This window comes from Typopeltis vanoorti, chromosome 10 (genome assembly GCF_054136105.1).
Source record: "Typopeltis vanoorti isolate ZY-2024b chromosome 10, IOZ_Tvanoo_1.0, whole genome shotgun sequence".
NCBI classification, from domain to species: Eukaryota; Metazoa; Arthropoda; class Arachnida; order Uropygi; family Thelyphonidae; genus Typopeltis; species Typopeltis vanoorti.
The window spans coordinates 6,555,457-6,570,068 of record NC_143558.1 but is presented as its reverse complement, the minus strand read 5'-3'; the positions used below and the strand labels follow the sequence as shown (position 1 = coordinate 6,570,068).

General features: G+C 35.2%; 1 protein-coding gene across 2 annotated transcripts in view; it reads right to left on the bottom strand.

The window, feature by feature from the left end:
• Window positions 1–3,147: 3,147 nt before the first annotated feature.
• The window catches only part of PolG1 (DNA polymerase gamma, catalytic subunit tam), a 359,824-nt gene continuing 348,359 nt past the window's right edge, over window positions 3,148–14,612 (bottom strand). For both annotated transcript variants that reach the window (XM_090399500.1, XM_090399502.1), the window contains exons 23-24: window positions 11,997–12,114; window positions 3,148–3,595 (exon numbers count right to left, since the gene is read on the bottom strand). In XM_090399500.1, coding sequence (XP_090255626.1) covers window positions 3,498–3,595; window positions 11,997–12,114 — 216 coding nt within the window. In that variant the 3' untranslated portion in view covers window positions 3,148–3,497. The remainder of the gene's footprint in view (window positions 3,596–11,996; window positions 12,115–14,612) is intronic.

Below are 14,612 nucleotides of genomic sequence, written 5' to 3'. Positions count from 1 at the left end.
ATCGGTTCAATGTTGGGATCTAGAATTTATGCTTGGTTGGGATATATTATAGGAGGTGGAGGAAATAAGAAATATGAATACCAAAGAAAGATGTTAGTCAATAAGGATCTAAAATTTAGAGGGCACATTGCTAAAATTTTGAGGACAACACAACAAATTCTGGAAATGATGCAGAGGACATTGACATGTAGAAGTAAGGAGATTCTTGTTCCATTGTATAAAGCTCTGATTAGGCCACACATGGATTACGGCGCACAGATTTGGTCATCTGGTTTTCAAAAGGACAAAGATGTTGGAAAGGGTCAAGAGGTGACTGACTAGGGTAGTTTCTGATCTCTGGAATGTTGAATATGAGGATAGGTTGAGAAGATGCAATTTACAGTCTAGCAGATAGGAGGAAGAGGGGTGATGTGATAGAAACATACAAGTTGGTATGGGGTTGTTACAGGATCAATGTTGAAGAGGTTTTTCATAAAATGGTAGGAGATCTGCAGAGAATAAGAGGCCATCCTTGGAAGCTGTATAAGGAGGGTGTGAACAAGGGAGTGAGAAGTAAGTTTTTTGCATGATTGGAATGCTCTGCCCAGGAGTGTGGTGTCTGCAGAGAATTTGAATGTGTTTAAGGTGTGGTATGATGAGCTGTATGTATGACAAAGGGACCTTCTAGATGAGTGTTTGACTCCTTGGGGTCTTAGGGTAATAATAATATTTTAGTCAAATCTTGAACTTTAGCAGTGACAGAAAAAAAAAAACAGCAGTAGCTAAATTAAAAATTAATACCAACCCACCATCTAAATTAGAGATAGAAAAGGCTATTAAAGAAGTGAGAAATGGGATGACAGCATGATGGTATTATGGCAGAGGTTCTAAAATCTGCCACCACAACTATCACAGATATGATCTACCCACTATTCCAAGATATCTGGAAGAAAGAGACATTCCCCAAGGATTGAAATACAGTGATAATAGTAAAAATACCAAAGAAAGATGATTTAGGAAACCACAATAATTGGAAGGGCATAAACCTGCTATGTGACAGAATACAAACAGAAATAAAAAAAAGGCAGTAGATAAATTAAAAATTGATACCAGCCCACCATATAAATTAGAGATAAAAAAAGGCTATTAAAGAAATGGGATGACAGCATTGTTTGCAAAATCATTCTTTCAAGATTTTAGATGAGGGCATGAGAAGAGAGCAGTGTGGTTTCAGGCCAAATAGATCATATATAGTCCACATTAACACCTTAAGAATAATAACTGAACAGTCAGGTGAATTTAACTTTCCTTTATATTTGCTGTTTGTGAATTATTAAAAAAACTTCAATTCCATTGCTAGAGTTGTGTGTGGAATGCACTTTGAAACAAAGGAATGCCACAGAATATAATAAACCTCATACAGGAAGGATATAACAAATTCCAATGGCAGGTGCTACATGATGGATATTTGTCACAACCCTTTCAAACAGTATCTGGAGTATGACAAAGATGTTTGCTATCTCCCTTATTATGTACACTGGTGCTTGATCATGTTCTAGAACAGACAGCAATGAAAGACTATGCAGGTGATCTAGACTATGCAGATGATGTCTAGATTATTCAGACATGTAGATATCTAAAATAAAATTTAAAAAAAAATGAGAATCAATGTGAACAACAAGTCACCAAGTACAGTTGAAAATGGAAAAATTGAAACTATTTCAAATGTTACATATTTTGGCAGTGTTTTATCTGCAGATGGAGGAGCAACTAGATATGTTGATATAAGGATTCAAAAGGCAAGAAATGCATATGCTAAACTTAGTAAAGTATGGAAAATTAAAAATATTCACACAGAAATAAAAATATTTACTGTATGTATTAAATCAGTTTTCTTACATGGATGCAAAATGTGGCCAGTTTTAAAGGAAATACAAAGAAAGATGCAAAAATTCATAAACTGATGTCTGTGGAGCATACTTTGAATATGGTAGCCACAAATGAAATGAAGATCTCTGGAAAAGCCAACCTTGAAATCAGAATGCAAAAATTTAAATTGATTGGACATACACTTAGAAAAGATCATCAAGAAATCTGTCATGCAGCCCTGGAATGGAATCCACAAGGAAAGAGAAAGCCTGGCTGTCCTAAAAATATATAGAGGAGATTGACTTTAATGGAAAGTGAGAAGAAAAGTTTTGGTGAAATAAGACTGATAACAAGGATAATGAACCAATGGAAAGCGTTTACAGATTCCCAATATTCCTGATGAAATCTGGGAAAAGAAGAAGACTCTTCAGGAGTACAACAAATGTCATGATAGTTAAAAGAAGAACAATTACTAGTTTCCTAGTAACTGAGAATATTACTTATTAGAAAGACAGAAGTTTCCATAATTCCGTTAGTTAAAAAGATATCTTTTGGTTACAAAAGTCTGAATCCCATCTAGGATTCAGAGAACCTTTATAAGGTTCTTGATATCTAGAAGGTAGTTAACCAATCTCAAAGGGAGATAGCAGGATTTTTCATCCTGCAAAGCAGATAAACTTGCCTGAGAAAATATGCAAATAACTACAAAAAATTATATTGATAAAATTTATCATCCTGTCAGAGAATTAAATAGGTTTCTATGAAGTTACTTAGTGAGACAGACTAATGAGCCCAATCTATGAAGTGGAAGGAAGGTTAGAAATAGTTTAGTAAAAACTGCTATTTTATAAGGATCCAGACCATAAGACAGACAGCCTAAAAAGCCCATGAGTGAAATACTGAGTAACTGCTAAGGATACAACTGTCTAAATAACTATGAGACAATGGTTGCATGTGGCACTTTAATTGCAGATTAATAAAATTCACATGTTTTAGCTATCAAGTTGGAAATTTTATACAAAAACCAACTTATGACCTATCAAAAATGATCATAATTTATGACTTGCCAAAAATTCAGTTATTAAAAAAAATGCAGCTAAATTTTTTGGAATGTTATTAATAACAGGTCGCAGCAGACACATTAAGCAATCTGTTCAAACCACTTTCTTTTTTGGGGAAGGTATAACATGGTGATGTATCTTTCTGCATATAATTAAATCAGTGTATATATATTTAAAAAAAAAACAGACACAAAGTGGCATGTTGCTCAGTACAAAATATTTTTATTTCCATGATGAATGTCAAACTTCTGGCATTATATACGAAGTATGACAATTTAACATAGAAACATTTCTTACTTTCATAAATTTCTATAAATGAATTCTTGAAAAAACCATGAATTCTTTAGAAAATTCTATGTACAGTATGTAAAACAATTCAATTTGAATATTTTTTATACTTCTATAAATTAATTCTTAAGAGATATATAAATTCTTTACAAATAACATATTTACAGCATGTATAAATATTATAAATTTATGCACACACAGTTTCATTATTTTACAAAATATACATTCTCTGTTTCATGTGAAATTGAATAAGTACTTTTACATATCACTGAGAAAAACAATTTAAATATCATTTCATGCTTAGGTTTTACGTTTCTCTTTGGATGATCTTATTACTGGTGACTTTTTCAAAAGACCATTAGTCAATTCAATAATCTTATGAATATCTAATGATTCACCTGAAAGACATAAAAAATTTATTTATTTATATGTCATTGCAGTTTAGTTAAAATTTATACAACTTTTAGCTAATTCTCTTCTTTTCATTTTTTGTTGTTGAAAAGGAGGGGAGAGGAAAAAAGGAACAAAACAATTAGCATCTGTTATATTTTCACAAAGGAGAAGAGAAAATTATCTTTAATTTCTGATCTTTTAGACATTATAATAAATAAAATTGAAAGTTTTTGTTTGTCATTCTTTTGTAAAATAAACCAGTTTCACTGCCACTAAATAAATATCTGCTTGGCTTAGCGTTTCCTCTTTCTAATGAATTTTTGATCAGCTATGAAAGGGTCTGTCTGTCCAGAGATTGAGAATACTGTTAAGGCTATGCTCTGTCCAAGAAACAAGTGCTATGTGTGTGAATAACATGTCTAAGAGCTGGTCACACCATACTGCATACAGTTGCTCAATTGTTCTCCAACATTATGAAAAAGAAATAATTATAACAACAATGTAGTTTGAAAAAACTCTCTACAAAACAATACCAAAGAATACTTAAAAATAATAAAAATCCAACCAAAAACCAAAGCTCTTCTGCAATTCTTCAATGCCCCCCAAAACACAGTCCAGTCTTCTTTCCTGGAGAAAGATATCAAATCACTTTTCTTCAATAACACCTAGATCCTCATATAAAATAAAATCTCATCTTACAATGACATATTACTTCTGGTCTTTTCTGCTCAAGATATTTCAAAACATATTTAAAATTAGAAAAACTTAGAATATGTTCTCAAAAACAGGAGGACATCAAAATCCTCCTTAAAAATTCTTGATGCTATCCATAAGAGGGAAAATTCGACTAATCAATAACCCAATCCACACACACACACACACACACACACACACACACACACACACACACACACACACACACACACACACACACACACACACACACAGAAATAGAGAGAGAGAGAGAGAGAGAGACTTACAAACTGATATTTCATAGACTACTGTTTTAGTCTTTTTTACAAATAAATCCATGGAATACTGAATGTTAGTTCCAGTGCACTAACATTCGGTATTCCTTTGCTTTTTTACTAAATCTATAATAGAATAAGCAGTAGTTACTCGAAACCCATTCACAGTCCCACAGAAGCCCACTCCTTTTGCTTTTTCATTTTATGTACGTCCATCCTCTGAAACAGAATTCCTCACTAATTGTTTCCCAAGGGTTACAAACCTCGAGACTTCTAAAAGAAAACCTACAAGTTCTTTCTCTCTTAACTGGTCTATGAATGACACCATTTACTACAGGTTCAATAACCTCTCATGTGGCAGTGATACTCTGGACAAGCTGAAATAATCAGTATTAGAGTAATGAAATCAATAAGACTTTCTTGTTTTCACTGTGCATGAATTTATGAACATTTATACAAGAGGGCATTCATAATGACTAGTTCATGTCTTGAGTAGAAATCTAGCACATATTTATTATTGTCCGTGCGATTAGCCTAGTGGTCATGCGCTCGCAACCATATGCCTGGGGAAGGAGTGCTCTAGGTTCGATTCCTGTCGGTGACGTGAGGAACTTAAGGATCTTCCTCAGCCATAGCCAAGGAAGCCAGTCTTGGATGTGGACAGCAGAGCTTTTTCCCCAGTTTATCCTGGGATTTTTCCTCCTGTAAAGCAGGCAAACCAGCACCATGAACACACACACTTTGACAGACATGGAATAGCACCAGGAATAAGGAGCAACCAACCTATTCTGCAGGATTATTGGTTACAGAAAGCTTATGCAGTAAAATGTGTAGGCCTGCATGAAAGCTTAACATACGATGATCAGCCCTGTTTTTTTTATTCAAATTTGTCCAAAGATTGTTTGTATACCATATTCATTTCCTATCATGCTGTTTAGTTCTTTAATGAGAGACAGTTACCCTTTTTATGAAAAATTCTGTTATTTCTTTTCTAAGCACATTCATTGGTATAATCAATTCTTCATTTTAAAATTGTCCTGCATTCTAAAAATAATTTATATGTTTACTGTTGGACTATAGCTACTCTCTTCTGTTTCTGATACCTATTCCCTGAATAAATCATCTAACATGTATTGATAACAAGGAAATTTATTAGTCGTTAAAATTTGAAAATTTCACCTGTTAGTTTTCCACACCTACAAAGAATTGGTAGCTTCCTTAGGGCTTAATAAATATCAAAGTTATATAAATAAATAACAAAGTTGTCTAAACACTGAAAAACCATTACAAGAAAAAACTAAATTCATGCTAACAAATAAACATGAAGCAACATGGTATGCATTCACAGTCAATGATAGAAGGAGAGTGAGGTGAGAAAGAAGAAACATGTTACAGATGTCAAATATAAAATTATTATTATTATTATGATGATTCAGGCCTCCATGGAGTCAAAAGGCTCATCGTGGAAGGTTCTTCCTAGAAAACACAAAGTCCATCATACCACTCCTTGTACTCGTTGCCCATTCATGCTCTCACCATTCTATCAAGCAATGCATTCCGTGGTTCAACCACCCTTCATGCAAAGAGACCACTCCTCACCCTCTTGCTCACAGCTTCCTTTCATAACTTCCAGGGATGTCCCCCCCCCCTCCATTCTGCCAAGTGAAAGAACTCCCAGTGTCAATCCTGTAACCACCTCTCAACAGTTTAAAAGTCTCAGTCATATCACTTCTCCTTCTTCTATCTATCAAATTCTGCAGTCCACAATCCGTACTGATCCTCATAACTAATATTGTACAGTCCTAAAACCATCTTTGTTATCTGCCTCTGTACCTTTTTCACAGTTAATTTATCCCCTTCAAATCCTGGGGACCAACTTTTAGAACAATAGTTCAAATGTGGTCTGATCAGAGCTTTATACAATAGAATGACAACTCTTTTATCTCTACATGTCAGCATCCTTCTCAGTACTGCAGCAATCATCAGGGTTACCTTCACCACCTATGCAACATGTTCCCTGAATTTCAGGTTTCTATCAATCTGTCTCTTGTCTCCCCTACTTCCTCCAGTACAGCTCCTCCAACAGAGTATGCTACCTCCCATCGATGTATCCCAAACTTCAAGACTACATTTTGCTGAACTAAACTGATACTCCCATTCATTTGCCCATCTGTCCAGTTATTCAGGTTGCCACATCTGCACTATTACTAATAACCCTTCCTAGCTTCACATCATCTGTAAACAACTGAACATCTCCTGCAATCCCCCACTGATATTGCCCGACCATACACAACTCTCTTGATACCTATCAGATAGCCAATCCTGAATCCAGTTGACTAACTTGACATCTAACCCAATGTACTGCAACTCAAATATCAGCTTATCATGTGGCACCCTGTCAAATGCCTTTGCAAAATCCAAAAAAATGGCAGAATATGCCTTTCCATCATCAGCCACTCTTGTCACGTTATTATAAAAGGCAATCATATTACTAAAACAAGAGCGCTTCTTAACAAATCCATGTTGACTCTCACAGATAACATTGCCCTCATCTGCCCGATGCTGTATATGGTCCCTCCTAACTTCTTCAAGATCTTAACAACTACTGATGAAACACAAGCCTGTCTATAATTTGACACTTCAAGTCTGCTATTGCCCTTATGAAATGGTACTATCTTACCTTCCTTCCTTAGGTACCTTTCGAATAGCAAGAATTTCATTGAAAAGCCAAGTCAACAGAGCTGTCAGTTCTTTAGCACATTCTCTCAAAGTCCATGGCAAAATTCCATCCAGTCCCACAGCTTTATTAACATCCAGAATACTCAGTATTTGAAACACACTCTCCTCTTGTACCTCTAAACCTTGAACCTGTCCTATCCCTTTAGTATTAAAACCTACTTATTCCAGGATGAGATACTCCAATAAAGTGTTTATTGAACAACTCCACTATGTCCTCTACATCAGTCACTCTATTCCCATTTTTATCACACAATGTCATTCTTCCACAATCATTTCTTCTCCTACTGACCACATAGCTAAAACCATTCCCTAGGACAGGGGTGTTCAACTGGTCAATCGCAGAGCGATTTTTGGACGATCTCTTGTGTATTCCTCCTTACTTACAAATTTAATTAAAACTGAAAACATAATATTTCATTTATCATTATTTTGTATTATTTTTAATTCGCTTTAAATGTTGCTATTGTTTATTTATTTTTCGTTAAAATTGTCAAATCAGTAATTTTCTTATAAGTATGGGTAAATGAATTAATTTGGATCAGTGGAAGTCAAACAGCGAGCCAAGTGAATATGATTATAAGCAAAGTGTAAAAACTCGATTGTAGCTTAAATATTAAATATTTCAAAACACATTACATCGATTTTTTTACTTAGGTTAAGTCCCATGTGAATACTGTAAAAAAATAAACTTTGTTTGTCTCGGTATAGTTTGTATTAGATGTTTTTGTAAATAACTCTTTTGAAGCTAACCGTATATACTGCTTTAATAAGAATATGTTAGAGTGTTAAAAACAAAGGCAATGTTTTTGTCGCCAAAGCTGTACATGGCGGCATTAGAAAGATTGTTACTGAAACTTGTATGTATGAGAAAGGCTTGCAGGCTCTAAGTGTAAACATCTCCGAAGTCAGTCAGAAAGAGTTCAAACAACTTTCTGATGGCTGGCAACTTACAATTAAAAGAAAGTGGAGGAGAACAAAAGGTGTGCCGAACTTGAAACTTAAGATGAAAGACTCATACCGATTCTTTGGGGTTGCCAAACTTCATGCGAGGTCTCAGAGGAGGCCTAATAAAAAGGGACCGAAGCAAGCAGAAGGGGTCCCGGTTCCAGAATTGCTGTCAGAGAGGAGGCTGTCCGGTCCAGAGTTGCCATCAGAGACTGCCCAGATCCACGTTGCTTGAGAGAGGAGTTTCCCGCTTCCAGAAAGGAGCTTCTCGGTTTGAGACATTGCTAGAGAGAGAGACTACTTCTAGGCTGCAGACAAGGTTTCAAATTGCCGGAGAAAAGTTTCCAGGCCAGGTTAATGTCAGACATTTACCAGTGTGTTGCGTTTTCATTACAATTTGATGAATCAAATTACTTCACTGATATTGCTCAGTTACTGGTATTTATTTGCATGGTATTTCAAGATTATTCAAGAAGAACTTTTGAAAATCTTCTCCCCTAGTCCATCCCATTATTGGGATGGACTAGGGGAGAAGACATTTTTTAGGCATTTGATGAATTTGCGAAACAACACAAACTTCCGCTTTTTAAACTTGCGTCTATTACTACTGATGGTGCTCCTGCAATGTAATAAATCAGGCTTCATTTCATTATGTAAAAACGATGACAAATATCCAGATTTTTTAACGTACCACTGTATTATTCATCAACAAGTACTCTGTAGTAAAAGATTAAACACAAAAGATGTTTTGGATATTACATTTAAAATTGTAAATTCTGTTCGAGGAAAAGCCCTGCAACGGCGGTTATTTAAATTACAGGCAGATGATGATAGGGAACTTCTGTTGTACAATAATGTTCACTGGCTCAGCAGAAGTAAATTTTTAGAAAGATTTCATGTATTAATTAACGATATAAAAATTTTTCTTGATGAAAAAGGAGATATTTATTCACAATTGAGTGATAAAAGATGGTTGTTATACTTATCATTTTAGTAGATTTCTGTACAAAATTAAGCAATTTAAATTTAAAGTTACAAGGTAGAGATAAAAATTTAATTGACATGTTAAGTTCAATAAAAACTTTCCAACAATACTTACTTTTATTCAAGAAAAATATAAATTACTGCAAATTTAGACATCTCCCATGTTTATTAAATTTTTTTTGAACAAAATCAAAAAATATTTTTACTATGATTTAAAAGAATTTAATAGCGAAATAGAATTAGTTGAGGAAGAAATAAATTCAAGATTTAAAGATTTTAATAAAACTGAAACGATTGTATCTTTTATCAGTAATCCATTTCAAGAAAACTTGAACATCACAGAAATTTCAAATAAAATTAGTGGGCTGTTTGATATAAACCAAGCTGAAGTAGAACTTGAGATAATAAACATTCAGAATAGTTTACATTTAAAATCAATAAACAATGAAGTCATTTGGAAGTATGCAGATGAAAAATTCCCAATATTAACTGATATTGTGCGAAAAATTCTGTCGTGTTTTGGATCGACTTACTTGTCAGAATCCGCTTTTTCAAATATGACCATCATAAAAATTCAATTAAGAAACCAAATTACAAATGATTGTTTGGATGACTGTCTGCGATTGGCCACTTCTTCATATCAACTTGACCAGGAAAATATTGCGAGGTCCAAACAATGCCAAATTTCACATTAACTTTTTCTTTTTTTTTTTTAAATCAACCAGCATTTCCTGTAACTTGTGAGTTTGTAATCAATCTGTTGTTTTTTTCCAACTTTGGTTTTCCAAAACAGAGAAATAAATATTTTATTCCAATTTTTTTTTTTGTATTAAAATAATTAAAAGTGATAAATAAATTTTTAAATACACAAATAAAGTTTTTAGTTGGGTATTTTTTTTAGTTGTTTATTTGTGCGTAATCAGATATCAGGTTGGGGGAACGTGATCTATATAAGAGAGTAGATCGCCGAATAACTTATTATAGAAAAGTAGCTCGTGCAGTAAAAAAAGGTTGAACACCACTGCCCTAGGATTTTCTTTGGATCTTAGGGCCAATCTCCTCTCATATTCCAGTATTGCTTTCTTACCATACTAATCACTCTCCTGGCCAGAGTCTTATATTCATCATGCATCTGCTCTCCATCCCTCTCCTTATATCTCTTCCATAACTTCTTTTTCACCTGCAATTCCTGTTTGATATTGTTTGTTATCCACTTTACACCAAATTGTGTCCTCTTCTTCACCCATGGAATACAGCTTACTATTGCTGCTAACAAATATTCCTTCACAATTTCCCAAGCACTAATGATATCTCACCCTTCCATTCCTCTCTCCATGGAACTGCCCCAAGTTGATATCTAAGACTATTATAACCACCCGCCTTATAATTCCACGTATATTCCTTTCTCTTTGATACTCTGCATGTCTATTCATCTTCCAAGTCAAAACCACACGGCCACTCTCTTCACATCTCATATAATCAGCTCTTCTGATGCTATGACCAAATCCAAAACTCTTGAACCTCATGTTCCTTCTATTACACGTTGCCTAAGACATTTGTTCCTCAAGAATTCTAGAAATTCCTTTACTACATGCATTTTCCTCTTCCCAATTTATACTGCTGTAGTTAAAATCTCCCATAACAATAATTTTTCTTGAATGATTGTTATGGGAGATTTTAACATTGCCAAACTCAACTGCCTAAACATCTCCTGCTCCTCACCCAATGTGCTCATTGGCTTGTAGCAGCACTCCACTAAACATCCTGTTTTGCCCACCTCTACCTCACACTATATGCTACAAAATCATTAGTGTCGCTGCCTTCCAAAGCCTCCACACATTACTTATCATAAGCAGTATAATCCACCACTGCGTCTTCCCTTCCTATCCTTTCAAAAAATGCTGTACCCTGCTACTTCTATTCTTGTTATTATATCATCTTCTGTCGACCATGTCTCCGAGATCCCAATAATCCTCAGACAGGCTGATGCTATCAGCACCACCAATTCATCTCCTTTATTCTGGATACTCCTGACATTAGTAAAAAGCAAAAAAATTTCACTGTTTCTATACCTATCATTATCCACTCCTGGTTCCACTGGACTCAGCGTTACCTGATGTATTCCCCCTTCTGCCAAGCACCAAATCCCACAAGAGGCCATCCCTGCTACCATCCACCCTGATAAAAGAAAAGAAAGGTCTGGTTTGGCTAGCCGTACTTCTAATACTGCAGTTCATTGAAACATTTCAACTATGCCTTATATACAAGAAAATTTTTATTTTAGCCTGTAGCACATTAGTACTGAGGATGAGCTAAGATTTCTTTCAATAGTAATAATAATAATAATACAAATATATATATATATATATAATTATTATTTATTTACATAATCTGGAAACCCTGCTTGTGACTAACTATGGAACCTTTTCAAGTGACTTCAAACCTTGATTAAGCAAGATGGAAGTCTCACACCAGCTATAAAATTCACCTTCTTCCATCTAAAGGCTTTCACAAACAACAATGTTCATGGTGGGATTCGAACCCACAGTATTATCTGGAGAGCAAGTATGATAACCACTTGGGGCCAACCAGGATGGAAAAATGCATTTAGAGTGAAAAAATTCATGTAACCAAAGCATCACACCATATAAAAGTGAATACACACTAACCATAAAAAAAGATCCAAGATAACTGATTCATGTAAAGAAAATTGTATAAATCAAAAGTGTACATGTAATTTATCTGCCATACACGGGATGGAAATATTTACCTGAAGGTATACCATATCCTCTTTTTAAACCATATGGATTGGAAGGTGTTCTGCAATCCATGTTCACTTCCTTTCGTAATACAGTATCAACATCAACTGAACTAAAGAAGGATACAGACTAAAAAAACATAAAGGCATTAAAAATTCAATTTAAATCACATATGAGTAAATCAATAACTATTCAGATACTACTATGTAGAGTTTACTACTTCATCATCATCAAATTCCTGTCATGTACCCTCAAGGGGTGTACAGGATATGATAGTACTACATGAGAAATTTACTTCATTACTAACTTCCCACATACAATTTTCCTCCAAATCAGTCTGTTACCTGTCAAGACTACAACATTATCAGATCTTATATTTCTATCTTCTAAGGTTCCGTATCAATCCACCTATATCTTGGTCTTCCTCTGGGTCTTTTAACCGCTAACCTGGCAGAGAACAATTGTTTCGCCAATCTTTCCTCTCCTATTCTGTTTAAGTGACCATACCACATGCGATTAGCTCTGCTAACACATTCCTGGATGCTGACAATGTCAAGTAATGTTCTCGTTTTTAATATGATGTTGATGCCATCTGTTCATGCTGCTAATCTTTCTCATGACTCCAATATCTACGGAGGCTGTTCAATAAGTTATAAGACTATATTTATACAGAAAACAGATTACCTTTAATCGTCATCATTTACATGGTCTTTTTCGAAGTAACTACCGTGAGACACGATGCATTTGTCCCAACGTTGCATCCACTTCTTAAACACATGTGAAAGTCTGTTTTTTGAGAGTTCTTTCAAAACTGCCTCCGCAGCTTTTACACATGCTTTGTTGCTTTCGAAATGGCGGCTTCTTAGTGGTTTCTTGAGCTGAGGAAACAGCCAGAAATTGCACAGTGCGAGATCAGGACTGTATGGAGGGTGTGGTAGGATATCTATGTTGTTCTTCTGCAAAACATCCACTACACCACCACAAATATGTGGCCTTGTATTATCATGGTGCAATAAGAAGCCATTCTTCAGCAATGGACGCTTCCTTTTGACGTGCTGTACCACTGTCCGTAAAACATCTGCATAGTATGAGCCGTTTACAGCCGGGTTCTACAGCGTGTTGGTAAATAATGCCTTTGTAGTCAAAAAACATTATGGTCATAATGCTTTACCAGCCAATTTTACAGTTTTTGCTTTCTTGGGTGTAGGCGAAGACGGATGCTTCCATTCACTGCTTTGTTGTTTCATTGTAGGGTCATAGTGATACAACCAAGCTTCATCTGCTGTAATGATGCATTTTAAGAAGTTGTCGCCTTCTTGTTCCAATCTTTCTTTCCATTCTGTGCACACATCCACTTGATGCTGCATTTGCTCCGGTGTCAAGAGTTTGGGAATCCATCGGGCGCAAACACGTTTCAGTCCCAAACGTTCAGCCATGATTGAGTGAACACTTCCCACAGAAATATTCAGGACAACATGCAGCTGGCGTACTGTAATTCTGCTGTGTTGATCATTGTCTCTGTGATGGACGTTAAAGGTCTTCCCTCACATTCAAGATCTTCCACATTTTGCCTTCCTTCCTTAAAAGTTTTATGCCAGCGAAAAACACTTGCCCTTGACATTGCTTCATCGTGGAAAGCTTCGCGTATCATGTTAAAAGTGGCCGATGCCATTTTTTGCAAACCCACACAAAATTTAATCGCATAACACTGTTCCAAGGACGCTTCCATTTCGACGACTGGTTGCGGCTCGTAGGTGCGGCGAAACAAGCTTGCGTTTAGTCACGTGACACTCTGGCACATCAGCCATCTATACGTATACGCCATCTATCAACCTCTTTTGTTAATACAGACAGCAACATTTCTTTATTCCACAGAAATTAATATTGTGATGAGTGGTTTCGCGACAGTAAAATTAGTCTTATTACTTATTGAACAGCCCTCGTACATTCTCTAGTCTTTGGTCAAGTGTTTTACTTCTGACCCAGCTCTCAGATCCATAAGTTAAAACTGGTTTGAACACTGTCTTGTATACAGCTAATTTAGTGTTTTGGCAAATTTCTCTCTTATTCCATATAAATTTATTCAGTTGACTTCCTACCATACCAGCTTTGTTGATTCTGCTGTCTATTTCCATATTCAATTTACTATCTTCACTAAAAATCGTTCCTAAGCAGCTGAAATGTTTTACTTATTTTATAGGTTCTCGATTCACAATGCAGCTGATGTTTTCATGCTTCTGCCTATTTTCATTATCTTTGTCTCGTTATTGCTGACCTTTGTACAATATGTATTACAACAGTTATTCAATTTAGTCAGAGAATCTCACAGACTTGTAGCAGATTTATTTAGAAGTATAAAATTGTCCACATAAAGCAAAGAGCTGAGATTAACATCTCCAATTTTGATATCAGGTTTAATACCACTTTCCTTCATAATGTGATCCATATAGATAATGAATAACAGAGGGGATGTAGACTTCCACTATTTTTTAACTGGTCTGATGATGACAAAGATTTGTATTATTATACAAATCATCATCAGACCATAATAATATCAAGATGGGATTTCTTTGTAACATGTCTCAACTACACATAATCTTTTTACTGTATCAATTCATCAACATATT